Source organism: Sprattus sprattus, assembly GCF_963457725.1.
Source record: "Sprattus sprattus genome assembly, chromosome: 6".
NCBI lineage: Eukaryota > Metazoa > Chordata > Actinopteri > Clupeiformes > Clupeidae > Sprattus > Sprattus sprattus.
In genome coordinates this window covers 11,022,070-11,038,376 of record NC_137925.1, presented here as the reverse complement: position 1 = coordinate 11,038,376, position 16,307 = coordinate 11,022,070, and the positions used below count along the sequence as shown (strand labels likewise).

Genomic DNA, 16,307 nt, shown 5'->3' with positions numbered 1-16,307 from the left:
TCTCCTCCCTACTTCAAATTTGAAAAGTCTCTACGGTGACTACGAGTGCCGTGCTGTGATGTGGTGCTTAACACCAAGTTATTTCTGGGACACAGCGTGGATATCGCAAAAGAGGACGGGCTGGCAAAATGTCAGGAAGGAGTTCTTTACATTAACACCTCCCCCCCCCCCCCCCCCCCCCCCCAAACACACTGGATATTGATTGATTTTTACATTTACACCTTCACAGATGCCCCCCCCCCCCTCCCCCAAACACACTGGATATTGATACCCAGCAGGCACAGAGTTTTCTAATATCGCTGCCATTCATTATTCATGCGTCTGCTGTTGTTCAGTGTGACCCGCACCGGTCCGTTGGGATGGTTCCTCATTATCTGGTAAGAGCCTCTCATCCCTCAACCGAAAAGGAACAGAGAGGAAGAGGAGAGGCAGGCAGAATAAACTCCCCGGCAGAGACTGCCGCCGCCTCCAGGACCGCCGCGAACACCGCAGCCAGCTGCTCGTGTGACTCATCTGCATGTGGCTGAGATCACCTGCCGGGTCATTAGATTAGTCCACTCATCTCGAGTAGGTAGGACGGTGGAGCCGCGTGCTAAAAAGGCTTATGCGTACCCCATTAGCGGGTGCTCTGGCTGACCTGCCTCTGGTTCTTAGAGAGTTTCGTTCCACGCCGATTCCAACTGAGGGGGACGTTTTATTTATGGCTTGAGCCTGCATCGCTCTCTCTCTCTTTCTCTCGCTTTCTCTCTCTGGCCTTCAAATGTTCATAGGCTTTGATATATTCAGAAAACTGGAGGTCATAACATGCCGAGTTTTAATGACTCCACACAGCCTGCATTCATTGCTGCAATGATGTGTCCACAATAACCCGGTTGGGTGAGGTGGGAGGCCCTATCTTTTTTTGCTACACTCTCTGAACGGATTGTTACAAAGCCTTGAGAACCAAGCTGTGGTAAGGCCAGCCCTTGGGCCTAACATAAACTTCAATGTCACCCAGGAAGCTGTTACTGGGCTTAAAAGAAGCAGGGACGTACTTGAATAATCCCACACGGCCTCTGAGGATACACAGAGCATTGACGTTAGCACGATTGTGCCGCGACAAAGCCTAAACAACCCAGCCTCGCCAAGGCCAGACCTTGAGCCAAAAATATACCTCAACGTCTCCGAGTGAATGAGTGACTGCACACAAAAGAAGCAAGGAAGGTGCTTGAATAACCCAACAACAAGCTCTAAGCATACACAGAGGGCTGATGTCAAGGAACTTTTACAGGGACATTTCATGGCTTGAAATGGCTTGAGCATCAAACTCTTTTCACCCTCTGAAAGGCATTCCACGTCAGTGTCAATAAAAACAGACCGAAGGTCATGAAAGGAAGCCAGAGTGAATGAATCCAACAGAAGTTAAATGGAAGACCTATTGTTATGACTGGCAAGGGCAGCAAAAGCAATACACAGCTATTTTCCCCCTTTTTATAACTATCTACTCTGCTTTCTGCCTTTAAAAACATACCAATTTGTCTTCTAAATCCTTCACAATCCATCAGGTCTCCATCTACATATGGGTGTTGTTACCATGGAGACATGAGAGCAATAAAAAGAACACGAGAGAAGGAAAATTGAAAATATAACACAGTGTTTATCCTCATCAGCATGAAAACTTGTGATCACTAAGGGGGAAGCCAAAGAAAGGGAAAAAAATGAGCCTACATATAATTGGGCTGATGAAATGTCCAAATTGAAATTGAGTGTCAAGAATCACATTTTAAAACATAATTTATTTCTGTTTGCGCATCAATTTATATGATTAAGCCCAACACTTAGAAATGACCATACTGCACAGGGTTCTACTAAAACACTTTATTATTTACATTTTAATCGAAACTGATTTAGCCTCCTATTAAGAGCAGGTCCATACAATATTGCTAATAATGACGTCCATATGAACAGTCAGTACATTACGTTTAATATATAGGCCTCCATGTGTAGTGACCACAACCAGACAAGTGCCCTCTGCCCCTACACTAGCTGTCATCGTGACCATCTTATCTACCACCACTCTATCATTGCTGTATGTATTTCAAAGCTATTTATTTATCAGAGACCATGCCGTCTTCATCTGGGGTCATTTTTTTCTCCGCTAAGGCAGGAGATGACCATGAACACGTTATGAAGAATTCGAGACCACAATCATGGCAAAATCCAACACTGCCGCCACTGCGAGAGCAATACAAGAAACTGTCTATGGGCTGTGTAGGGGGTGATATCTTTTAGTCATTGGAATATGTGACTTTGGTGCAGTTGGTAGAGCCCACGGTTTGTATTCAAAAGATTGCTAGTTGATTCCCCTCACCTCCGTACTCATCGTAGTTTTACATCTCCTTGTAAATCGCTTTGATTAAAAGCGTCTGCTAAATGACTTAATGTAAATGTATTAATAAGAAGTTCAATAAAATGAAGCAATGAAAAGGAGTTGTGCGTATTTCTCTCTTGAGTGAGACACTTTTTGCTTTATTCACTACTGCACAAAAACTAGACACGTTTGCAAAACTAGAAGTTGATGATGACGTATGGTTAATAACATCGTCATTGTAGAAGGGACATGATAAAATCAAGATCTTAGGTAGGTAAAACAACTTTCGCCGATATCTCCGTAAGGGAGATGGGTTATGTGCTCAAATTTCCTGGGATCAAAGAAGACGTGTGTATGCATGTGCAAACTAAAAATCACGTCCCAGGATTGCTGCGCATGCAAGTTATTTCGGGTGTATCAACTGTACCCATGTCTCAACTGTACTAAGTCTACCCTACTAATAACACTGTCATATAATTATGAGTGCTTTGTTCTCCGCATCGCCAACATTACAAAAATGTAGGCTACCACTCGTAAAAAAACACAAGACATTGACTCGAGAAGGTCTTGTAAATTAATTATTCCTTGTCTGCTGAATCGGTTGCGCTCATACAACAACTCATCATGATGGAAAAATGGATCTTGGCGATCGCAAATAACTCTCTCCCTACGCTAATCAAACTATCTAATATAACTCCTTGGTCAATGGGATCCCTCCTTTTGCCAGGGGGTGTGGCAAGCTTATCCAGCTAAACTAACCTTAGCCTGCCCTGGAGCAGATTAGTGCTGAGTGATATGTAACTATGGTAATTTATTGGAAGTTGCTTCGCCGAACCAAGCAGAGGGGCGTTTTTTTTTTTTTAGCCTGGAATCTACGCTGAATAGGGCCCTGGACAGGATGATTTAAAAGATGAGGTGTTTTTGATTTATTTATATTGTCTAACGTCCAGATATTTCCAGGAAAATCAGGCTTGCAGTCTCACTGATTGAATCACAGTTATATTTTATTTTACATTGTGGGAAGGCGAGAGAGAGAGAGAGAGAGAGAGAGAGAGAGAGAGAGAGAGAGAGAGAGAGAGAGTTGGTCAAACAAAGAAGGGTATTTGCCCTACTTCCATTTTGCCTTTGTACTGTGATGTGGGCAGTTTCATAGAGAAGTCAGCCCAAATGTCCACCTGAAAAGAACAATGCCCTGTTGCTAAAATACATTTTCCTTCCCTGGACACAAAACACCTCAGGGCATGTTTTTTCTGAGAGCAATAAGACCCAAACATGGGTTTGGTCTGCTCGTGTTTCATCAGATTTAGGGGACAGCAAAGACCATTCTATTAAGAGGAAGTTAGGTAGGGTCACCTGAGGCTGTATGGCCAACAGGCTTTTCACTGTTTGTTCTGCTGCAGTAAGGACTATTAGGCACACAGCTAATTTGCAATGTTTTGTATATTTACAGTTTGAAAAAGGGAGCGCTTATGCCATTGATGTCTAATAAAAATGCATACATATTGGTTTGTTTCTGTACACTGTATTTTTGTTATATTGGGGATTTCATGGGGCATCTCTGGGGATGTATTTTATCAAACACAAAATAATGACAAAAGACTATTTGTCTTATTAAAATAGTTAATCTAGATCTAAGAGGACAGAATTCCCAACTGAGAAATGCTTTTCTAGAGTTTTCATTTACTACTGAAAACTGCGGCCTTGTTCTCATCATCTTAGGGTTTGAAGTTGCAAAGTCTGCAATTGGGTTTCTTTGTGCTCAACAGCCAATCAAATGATAACGCTCCCTTTCCCGCGCTCCCAAAGCACGCATGTTGATTGGCTGGGATTGTTTATGGCTTGGTCCGAGCCACTCTGTTTTTAATTTACATAGCCAGGAGCACACGACCATGAACACTGAACACACAGCCAGAGGGCCATGACAGTAATTCGCTAAATTTAACAAAAAGTGTATGGGATTACAAACATGGACTGCACCTTTATATAACACTAGCAAGGGGAGGAAAAACATATTCTAATATCCAGCAATTTGTCAAGAGTGCTCAGTTTTTTTTTTGCAGAATTTGACTAAACGGTAGGCTACAATAAATTCACAAATGTACAGTCAGCCTTAACCTTTTCAGAGCAGAAATGTATTTTAGTGCCTGCTATGCTGGTTTATATGAGGGCTTGTATTTACATCCAACTAAATCCATCTGCTGGAGGACCCATATCTGAGAGCAATTTGGCAATTTGGAGCCATTTCAGTACTTGAAAACATGAGCCAGTGACTCTTCACAGAGATAACCCATCGTAAATGCTAGTTCTCTTTTGATGCTTTACAAGCATGCTAAAAAGCCAGATAATTCAAAATTGTATGGCCATGGAAAATGAATCCCCTCAATCTATTTAAACTGCAGTTCCCGTTGACCACATCAAACTCTATGTCTTGCCATAACAAACACAGATGGACATCCAAGGCGTTTTGTTTGCCGGATATAGCAACACCGGTCTGCCTTCTCTAATTGTAGATCAGCTGAAAACGTCATGCAGGTACCACTTCTTCTTGGCTGGCTGAATAACCGAAATGCTCAGAAATGAGGCAGACGACGAGATGACTCAGACGACAAATTAAGGCCCCTCTTTTGAATGAACCTCTTAATGAACGTCAGGCTGGAGGCTCTGACAGAGGTTCAAGAGGTGAAGGCAGAGGAAGATAATGATTGAAAAAATAACAACCATCATAAATTTAAATTTTAACCTTGCCAGAAATGCACCATTTGCCTTGGACAAAACAACTGATGTTTCATTATTTGTCAGAATATACTTCCTTAACCTTATGAAGCATTAATATGACTTCCTGGACGGGGTGGATGTGAACAAATGTAAAAATACATCGAACTTGTAATCAGTCTTATCTGCCTGCACTGAGAAAAGCACTGATGCATGATAATTCAAACAGATGGATCAACCGACAAGTGTCCAATTTGCAAACACTGCCACCTAGTGGCTCATAACCAAACTAACACAGAGTATCTTGTTGCCTGACAATTCTACCCATCATTTTTGTCCAAGTGTGATCCTGTTCCAAAAGCTTTGACAGACTGCCACTAACCTTGGCTCTGACATTCTCAAAAGAGGCTGGGCTGACAAGGGAGAAGCAGATGAGAAACACGTCCTGAAAAACAAGCACAGATACACACATAATAGATCACTATGAATGCCTGTATTCCTGTATTTATTCAGGCTCTGTCTCAATCCAACAACAGTTTGAAACTAGAATGCGTTTCGTGAACGAACTGCGAGAGTGTGCTTGCTCTGTGACAGAGAGAACAAGTGCCTATGAATTAACATGTATTTACATCTACTCAATCAGTGTAGTGGGGCCTTCTTCCAATATATTTTAGCAAGCAACCAAGCTCAACCATTATATTTTGGCTCCACTGACGTATATGAGGGTATCTCAGAGTTTCGTTATACTGACTTACTGAGCTAAGTGAATTGTTGAAATTGCTATCTTGGTAAAAGGAAACATCTCTGCAACAATATTAGAATGAATGCGGTTACATAGCCAGCTTTACTTAAAGTTTATTGTAAGATAGGCCTATATGTTAGACTTAATGCAGTTAGAGTTAGTCTGTAGGTGTAGTATCAAACGTAAGCAACACTTTTACTGTATAGATAGAGAGCACGTGTATCACATTGGTTTATAGTCTGTCAAATTAGTTCTAGTTATTGGTGTTCGTTGCCATACAAAGTTAGTCTTCTCTTATAAGCCTAGGTAGTACATCTGATTAGAGCTAGCAACCATGAATTGCAGATTAAGGGGTCCCCTATCTCAGTGTTCATTTTGGCAGCTATTTTTAGATTCAGTCTTAAGACAAAAATGCATATTAGTTTTAGTCACATTTAGTCATAGTTATCCTTCTTAGTTTCAGTCTAGTTTTCGAAAACTCATTACAATTTAGTCTAGTTTTAGGCACATTTAAAATTCCATATTATAGCCACATTAAACTCATTCCCTTCCCTTCTCAGGCCCAGGGACCTCCTGTGTTGTGTCAACTGCATAGTAATAGTAGTCTAGCTTGCAGTACTTACATTGTGGATGCAATTAGTCTCCAAGATACAGATCTCATGCCTACAGCTGAATTCGAATTTGTTTGTAATAAATAATCGAATGTGATGATGAAGTACGGTACGCAGCGTCTTAACTGAAGCTCAACTCAACTATTACAACAGCTAGCTTGCCGCTAACGCTAACTGAAAACACATCGGAACACAGTGGCTAGCTAGGTAGCTAGCTGCTAATAAGTAACATATATAAGTAACACATCAGCAGTAATGAATCAAGTGTACTGATATTAAATGTACTACTAAATGTACTACTAACATGCCATTCTTAAATTAAAGCCAGTGACATGATGGTTAACGATTAACGAGTTAACGATGGATACCGACAATTAGCATACCTAGCTAGGTAGCATTACCATTGGATTTCAATGGCAGTTATGCTAGCTCGGGCTATCCAGTCAAAGGAGCCTTGTTTCTGGACACGTATCACTTGACGAGCGAGGGCAATACAGTCATCTGGAAAGTTTAAAATGATACTAAACGAAGGGAAATCTACTGTATGGAGAATTTTCTGCTCAGTAGACAATGCAGATTCTAATTAGGCTGGTGGATATGTCCAATGTAAGAAGTGTGAAGTTTTAATGAAACATGATTGATGCAACTGTCGTTCTCCATAACAACTTGGATTAACCTGGATGGCTGGATGAAGTTTCAGACCGAACGTCAAAGATCTTCAATGGTAAGACTTGTCGGTTGTGCCTCTGTTGGTGTCTCGTAAAACGTGAATTTTATTAAAGCATAGCGTGTGTATTGTGTAGCTATTTCATTCCGAGATTGCAGGGGAGTGAAATGCTCCGCTCTGCTGCTGGTATACAGACAGCCGGAAAGGTTAACAAACGGAATGAAATAGTTACACATTACACACGCTATGCCTTAATAAAACCCACGTTACTCACATACTGGTTAACACTGTTAGAGCGGGTGTATAAACTGTACCTGAAACTGTTGCCACTACATTCGTTTTAATATTTTGCACTCTCTATCTAACCACTTCTGGCATTTAAGAGAGCTTCTCCTATGTCAACTGATCTAATGTCAGTTGGCTAGAGTGCGTGACGTCACAATGGCTCAACCTTCCCCATGTTAGTCAATGAGAGAAAAAGGGGATGAAAAAGAGGGATAAAAAAGGAGTGGCAAAGAGTATCGCCACGAAAAGTCATAGCAACCTGCACTGGATCGGGCCGGACGTTTTGGTGTTTGAATGGCGTCTCTAGCTCAAACGGGCGAGGAGGAGTTAGCTGCAAGAAAAACGGGGAGAATAAATAAATAAACTAGAATGCGTTTCGTGAACGAACTGCGAGAGTGTGCTTGCTCTGTGACAGAGAGAACAAGTGCCTATGAATTAACATGTATTTACATCTACTCAATCAGTGTAGTGGGGCCTTCTTCCAATATATTTTAGCAAGCCACCAAGCTCAACCATTATATTTTGGCTCCACTGACGTTTAGACATATGAGGGTATCTCAGAGTTTCGTTATACTGACTTACTGAGCTAAGTGAATTGTTGAAATTGCTATCTTGGTAAAAGGAAACATCTCTGTAACAATATTGGAATGAATGCGGTTACATAGCCAGCTTTACTTAAAGTTTATTGTAAGATAGGCCTATATGTTAGACTTAATGCAGTTAGAGTTAGACTGTAGGTCTAGTATCAAACGTAAGCAACACTTTTACTGTATAGCTAGAGAGCACGTGTATCACATTGGTTTATAGTCTGTCAAATTAGTTCTAGTTATTGGTGTTCGTTGGCATAAAAAGTTAGTCTTCTCTTATAAGCCTATAGTACATCTGATTAGAGCTAGCAACCATGAAAAACCTCTTCTGAAACTAAGAAGGATAACTATGACTAAATGTGACTAAAACTAATATGCATTTTTGTCTTAAGACTGAATCTAAAATAGCTGCCAAAATTAATACATCTCAGTGTTCATTTTGGCAGCTATTTTAGATTCAGCAGCTATTTTAGATTCAGTGCATATTAGTTTTAGTCACATTTAGTCATAGTTATCCTTCTTAGTTTCAGTCTAGTTTTCGAAAACTGAGCACACTACAACAGCTACATCCTCAAACGTTTTTCAGTTAACCTAATGATTCAAGGTCTCTCATGAATCATTACTCCCAGGACACGGGTTAATGTTAACTCACGCTATCGGCCACAACAAGTTAACCATTCTTTCAGTATAAGCAACCTTTGCATAGCCCCGCACAGCTAGGATAACTCACGTTACCGTAGTAGGAATACAAGCCTTAGCTCACTTGACCACACAGCTTAATTCATGAATTACTTCACAGGTTTACTTAACAACTTGAATTAAGGAAAATGATCCCCCGTTACGGCTAGCTGAAACTGCCAGTGGATACTCCCGTTACGTAGTGTTAGTTAGCCTTTAGCCCCGTACTCAGATGTTACAGCTGCTTAACACAGCTAGGATAGCTCTGCTTAACACAGCTAACGTTACCGTAGTGGGAATACAAGCCTTAGGTCACTATATCCACACAACTAAATTCATGAATTACTTCAAAGGTTTACTTCACAACTTGAATTACGGAAAATGTCGTCTCCAACGTTAACGTAACGTTAATTTATATGTTAGCTGCTACGGCTAACTATCAGTTTCCATTAAAATTTCAGTCAGTAGGCCTACACTGAAAATGCTGCCATTCAACTCACCTTAACGAAGTGGAAATACGGTAGCTGGGTTAGAAACTGTAGTTACTCTTATTCTTTCTCAAAGTTGAATTGAGAGGGACAGAGAAATACGGTTCCTCTTATTCTTTTTCAAAGTTGAATTGAGAGGGACAGAGAAAATGCGGTTCCTTGGATTTGGCGAGCGGAGGTGTCAGTGAGAAGCACAGCTGCAAGCCAGTTTAATGACCCTATTATGACGTCATAATGGCAGAGACCTCTGCCATGCAAGTCTATGGAGAAAAAAGGGGATGAAAAAGAGGGATAAAAAAGGAGTGGCATGGGGTACCGCCACGAAAAGTCATAGCAGCTTGCACCGGATCGGGCCAGACGTTTTGGTGTTTGAATGGCGTCTCTAGCTCAATCGGGCGAGGAGTAGTTAGCTGCAAGAAAAACGTACGGAATAAATAAATAAATAAACTAGAATGCGTTTCGTGAACTAACTGCGAGAGTGTGCTTGCTCTGTGACAGAGAGAACAAGTGTCTATGAATTAACATGTATTTACATCTACTCAATCAGTGTAGTGGGGCCTTCTTCCAATATATTTTAGCAAGCAACCAAGCTCAACCATTATATTTTGGCTCCACTGACGTTTAGACATATGAGGGTATCTCAGAGTTTCGTTATACTGACTTACTGAGCTAAGTGAATTGTTGAAATTGCTATCTTGGTAAAAGGAAACATCTCTGCAACAATATTAGAATGAATGCGGTTACATAGCCAGCTTTACTTAAAGTTTATTGTAAGATAGGCCTATATGTTAGACTTAATGCAGTTAGAGTTAGTCTGTAGGTGTAGTATCAAACGTAAGCAACACTTTTACTGTATAGATAGAGAGCACGTGTATCACATTGGTTTATAGTCTGTCAAATTAGTTCTAGTTATTGGTGTTCGTTGCCATACAAAGTTAGTCTTCTCTTATAAGCCTAGGTAGTACATCTGATTAGAGCTAGCAACCATGAATTGCAGATTAAGGGGTCCCCTATGTCAGTGTTCATTTTGGCAGCTATTTTTAGATTCAGTCTTAAGACAAAAATGCATATTAGTTTTAGTCACATTTAGTCATAGTTATCCTTCTTAGTTTCAGTCTAGTTTTCGAAAACTCATTACAATTTAGTCTAGTTTTAGGCACATTTAAAATTCCATATTATAGCCACATTAAACTCATTCCCTTCCCTTCTCAGGCCCAGGGACCTCCTGTGTTGTGTCAACTGCATAGTAGTCTAGCTTGCAGTACTTACATTGTGGATGCAATTAGTCTCCAAGATACAGATCTCATGCCTACAGCTGAATTCGAATTTGTTTGTAATAAATAATCGAATGTGATGATGAAGTACGGTACGCAGCGTCTTAACTGAAGCTCAACTCAACTGTAACAGCAGCTAGCTTGCCGCTAACTGAAAACACATCGGAACACAGTGGCTAGCTAGGTAGCTAGCTGCTAATAAGTAACATATATAAGTAACACATCAGCAGTAATGAATCAAGTGTACTGATATTAAATGTACTACTAAATGTACTACTAACATGCCATTCTTAAATTAAAGCCAGTGACATGATGGTTAACGATTAACGAGTTAACGATGGATACCGACAATTAGCATACCTAGCTAGGTAGCATTACCATTGGATTTCAATGGCAGTTATGCTAGCTCTGGCTATCCAGTCAAAGGAGCCTTGTTTCTGGACACGTATCACTTGACGAGCGAGGGCAATACAGTCATCTGGAAAGTTTAAAATGATACTAAACGAAGGGAAATCTACTGTATGGAGAATTTTCTGCTCAGTAGACAATGCAGATTCTAATTAGGCTGGTGGATATGTCCAATGTAAGAAGTGTGAAGTTTTAATGAAATATGATTGATGCAACTGTCGTTCTCCATAACAACTTGGATTAACCTGGATGGCTGGATGAAGTTTCAGACCGAACGTCAAAGATCTTCAATGGTAAGACTTGTCGGTTGTGCCTCTGTTGGTGTCTCGTAAAACGTGAATTTTATTAAAGCATAGCGTGTGTATTGTGTAGCTATTTCATTCCGAGATTGCAGGGGAGTGAAATGCTCCGCTCTGCTGCTGGTATACAGACAGCCGGAAAGGTTAACAAACGGAATGAAATAGCTACACATTACACACGCTATGCCTTAATAAAACCCACGTTACTCACATACTGGTTAACACTGTTAGAGCGGGTGTATAAACTGTACCTGAAACTGTTGCCACTACATTCGTTTTAATATTTTGCACTCTCTATCTAACCACTTCTGGCATTTAAGAGAGCTTCTCCTATGTCAACTGATCTAATGTCAGTTGGCTAGAGTGCGTGACGTCACAATGGCTCAACCTTCCCCATGTTAGTCAATGAGAGAAAAAGGGGATGAAAAAGAGGGATAAAAAAAGAGTGGCAAAGAGTATCGCCACGAAAAGTCATAGCAACCTGCACCAGATCGGGACGGACGTTTTGGTGTTTGAATGGCGTCTCTAGCTCAAACGGGCGAGGAGGAGTTAGCTGCAAGAAAAACGGGGAGAATAAATAAATAAATAAATAAAGAAAACTTGACGATAACAATACTGTGCTTCCCTTCGGGCAAGCACACTAATAAAGAAAACTTGACGATAACAATACTGTGCTTCCCTTCGGGCAAGCACACTAATAAAGAAAACTTGACGATAACAATACTGTGCTTCCCTTCGGGCAAGCACACTAATAAAGAAAACTTGACGATAACAATACTGTGCTTCCCTTCGGGCAAGCACACTAATAAAGAAAACTTGACGATAACAATACTGTGCTTCCCTTCGGGCAAGCACACTAATTAGGCAATAGGGCAAATTCCTAGCTGTTGCACTTTTATTTTAAGTAGGCTATACGTTATGAGACAAAACGTGAAAGAATGAATGGCAAACGAAGACAAAAGAAGTACAGGAGGAAACAAAATCATAAAATCTTAAAAATGAAATCTAAATCTTATATTTTTTAGCATGCATTGTATGACTGAAGTGTACAGGTGTCTTTTTAAACAGCAGGGGCTTTGTCTCGATGTTGGAGTTTACTGGTAACAGTCGAAAACACAGCTGTAAGCCAATATGGAATGCAGAACAAATTTCATTAAGGCCCAATTTAATCAAGCATAGAGAGAATTCAGAATGTAGTTGCTGAGTTTAGAAAGCTGCAGTCCTTATGTTGTCGATATGCTGAGGTCCAAATGGCTTGTGATAACTGAATTACTTTAAGGGTAATTAGGTGAGGACCAGCCCTAACTTGACCTGTATTTAACTTCAAGCCACAAGACTTGATGTTATGTTAAATAAATTAGACTTAACTTATAGAGCAGCCACACCCATTCTGCCTTACTCCATGAGGATAAGGGGGTTCCATGTTGGCTCCAGATATGGGAAACGTGTTGGATCCGGTACAGAGCCATTGGCCATAATAGGGTCAGTAGGGAAACTGTGTGCTGAGTGAGCCAGTAGCTGTCCGGTCTCTTCGCTCCCTGCCCTACTCCATTGCAGTGGGAGGTGATATGTGTCACTGTGGCGAGAGGGCCTGCTTGAAGGCTCAGTGAAATGTTGGCAAGCCATCTGCAAGAGGGTCCAGTTTACACTACCGCCAGCTGAATAATGCGGAAAGAATGTTCCCTCTCCTCACTGTATCTGCCTTAATCTCTTTCTGTGGCTTTCTCACTAGTTTCCTTTGGTACCTGCTACATGTTAAGCCTTTGTCAGGTTTTACTTTAATAGAGCTATGTTTAAGTTTCTTTCCTCATTTAATCCGTTTCTCTTTTTGTCATGCTCTCATACTCAGCTCTTCTGCTGTCTTCCATCCTAAACTTGGTTCCCATTCCTTTTCCTTTTCCTCTCTCTCTCATTTGTTGCCTCTTTGTCTCACTTTCTACAGTCTTTGACTCATTTCATACTCCTTCCCCTCTCTTCTCCCTTGTCTTACACCAGAATTAAAAGCCTTCTTTCTGCCAGTAATGTTATTCTCTTCAACCCCCCCCCCCCCCCCCACACACACACACACACACACACACACACACACCACCACCACCACCATCACCCCCACCCCCATGCCCTGCAGCCTTCACCCTGCACCCTGTTCCAACTCAGGGTCCTATTTCCATAGACTTGGCATAGCTCTGCATATCCCTCTGCAATCACTGCAGTCGCTCTATCTCTCTGCTTAGGCAATAGCATAATGTGCAGAGGAGAATGCTGCTTGTATGCCACCCAGCAAACCTGATGATCACATTCATACCCATAGAGTATACCTCTGTGCACACAACAATTCAGTGATGCAGGGCACATTCTTCAGATGTTCACAAATATAACGGAACTGTGTAGTGTTAACTAGTGGGGGTTTCAACACAGCAGAAGCGACGGTGGTGAGTCATGCCTCACAAGTGTGCTAAAGTATTATCCCTGTGACTCACCTCAGTGAATGCTTTAGTCATCAGTAACATTAACAATTTACAAAAGGGGAACAATCAATCAGTCAGTCGAGTACAGCATAACCACTGTAATATGAATAAAACATTCATTCTGGGAAAACTATATGGTTACAGTATTCAGTATATTATAGGTTCAATGGATCTATTTGTAGAAGCTTGGGACTCCCTGTAACAGTATGGTGCCACATACGCAGTCATAGAGAGCAGATTCTGGTTTGCCTCAGTGTTGGCAGTTTTCTCAGCATCTTCCCGCCTTTCGGAAAGGTTTTTGTATGTGCCAGTGGAAAATCTGACTTCTTTTTACCCACTGCAGACCTATACATTAGCCACCTATTTCTGTCATTATGATAGAAGGTCTCTCTCTCTCTCTTTCTCTTTCTCTTTCTCTCTCTCTCTCTCTCTCTCTCTCTCTCTCTCTCTCTTTCTCTCTCATGGCGGACTCCCACTCAAATGCTCCAGTGGAAAGTGATCATTGTTGTCCAGCAGCAGAATTTACTGGCCTGGGCTGACTCAATGCCCATTTTCTAATGGTTCTTTGAAAAAAAAAAAAAAGCGCAGATTGAAAACAGATGTTTCGCTACTGGGATCCTATGGCAGAAATAGCCGAGAGAGGCTTGGTGAGGAGTGACCATGATCATCTTTATAGGGCTTTTTTGGGATTAGTTTTCCTTCAATGGTTTTCAATGTTTCCCTACAGGGTGTGGTGGTTATGAACATGTCCTTCAAGGTCGGCCAGACCCTAACCATCACAGGAGTCCCCAACTCAGATGCGAGCAAGTAGGTGAAAACCATTGGTTTGAGCACTAGCTGTTTGAAAGCAACAAGCATGGGTTATGACAGACCTCTGCTAAATCGATCCTTGTCACTTAACTGTGCATGTACGTATGTCCATCCTAGCTAAATGTAAACTTTCTGCACTGCTAAATGTAAACATTCTGCACTGAATGAGACGTGTTTGATGTACAAAGTGTACGGCAATTTTCAATCTTTGTTTGTTAAACCAAAGTGCAGTGAAGTGGTTAGTCTATGTGAGTAATCACGGGGCTGGTGAGATTTAACCATCGCTGCTGTCCTGACCTATGGCCCACAGCTTTGCCCTCAACATTGGGAACAGCAAGGATGAACTGGCCCTGCACATGAACCCACGCTTTGACGCCCACGGCGACAGCCGCGCTGTCGTCTGCAACTCCTTTCATGGCGGCAACTGGTGTGAGGAGCACAGAGAGGGAGGCTTTCCCTTCAACCTGGGAGAGGAGTTCAAGGCAAGGCCGCGATGCTCGAGTGTTTTTGTGTCATAGTAAAGTGCTGACAAAATAGGCTGTAATGAAAGGACATTAAACAGTCACACAATAAATAGAACTTGGAGTGTGTCTGGTAGGCATACTATGAAAGGAGTTGTTATCACTGTTAATATGACACAAATGATGAATGGTTTGGTAATGCCATACACGTTTACAGTATATAGAAACATACAGCTATATAGTCTAACGTAAAGCCTAACGATACTGAGTGTGATTCATGATGTTCATGGATAACGGAGCAGCCCTGTTTTTAGCTTTGAGAGTCCATTTTCATGAAGTGCCTTCATAAGAAGCCTCCATCAAAAAGTATCAGTTCCCTCTGGTGGACATAAATAACACTGTTATAATATAAAAAAAGATAACGTTTTATAACATATTAATGCACCATTTTATATAACATGATATTACATAATATTGCCTGGAAATTATACTTGGTAACCATGTCTTTTTTTTCTTCTTTTCTCTTATTTCCCTCCACTTCTCACTAATCTAGATCCTGATGACCTTTACCAAAGAAGAATTTGAGATCACTCTCTCAGATGGCTCCCAGATCCACTTTCCAAACCGCCTGGAAGGAGAAAAGTATACATACATGCATTTTGAGGGGGACGTCAGGATTCATGGCATTGAGGTCAAGTAGATCTATCAGGAAGGGACCTAAATTGTGCCTTTTGGCTAATGACTGGTTCCACCTCTGCCCGGTATGGTGCTTTCATGTTGAGCTACTCAGTCTAAGTATCCATATCTAGAATACTGCATCTAACAGAAAACATACTGAAAACCTATCTTTCACAGCAGGCTTCAGCGCTGCTTAATGCAGGTTGGTTTTGTGATACATAACATATGAATGATGGAGATACCAGTCTGAACCAGCAGGGGAGCCAGAGACCAAAGTATGACACCAGACCTCTGCAGTCTTTTGCCATCACACGATGGTGAAATGTGGAATTTGCAAAAATCCCCCCGTCTGTTCCAAGCCTTTTATGCTTAATCATTCCACAGTGTTGACCAATTGATTCAGTGCTTTCAGTGTTTTGTAACCAATTGTAACTGCATTAAAAGTTTTTCAATCAATGCAATGTGTTGTCCTTGATGTTGAAACATTTACATTTAAATTTGGATGTTAAAATGAAGAATCAAGAAAACTTTAAAACTGAAAACACTTTAATGTAACCAACCATATGTTATCACTAAAGCTACCAATGATGAACAACACATCTTTGGTTAATGACCCCTGATATTCCTCTATTTCATTTTTCCTGCATTGGGCAAGAATTTTTAGAATACTTGTATTATTATTTATATCCATAAAGGATATAATACAAATACATATATATAAATATATATATAGCCTGATATTAAAATCATAAATAACCTGATAGTCTGACAGCAATCATAAAAATAGATGCT

The 16,307-nt window shown here is 40.9% G+C and overlaps 1 protein-coding gene across 1 annotated transcript in view; it reads left to right on the top strand.

The window, feature by feature from the left end:
- Nucleotides 1–15,915, top strand: part of LOC308367159 (beta-galactoside-binding lectin-like) — a 65,082-nt gene extending 49,167 nt beyond the window's left edge. Inside the window, exons 2-4 of the mRNA XM_080840974.1 lie at nt 14,294–14,373; nt 14,687–14,858; nt 15,391–15,915. Coding sequence (XP_080697100.1) covers nt 14,294–14,373; nt 14,687–14,858; nt 15,391–15,537 — 399 coding nt within the window. The 3' untranslated portion in view covers nt 15,538–15,915. The remainder of the gene's footprint in view (nt 1–14,293; nt 14,374–14,686; nt 14,859–15,390) is intronic.
- The last annotated feature ends 392 nt before the right edge of the window (nt 15,916–16,307 follow it).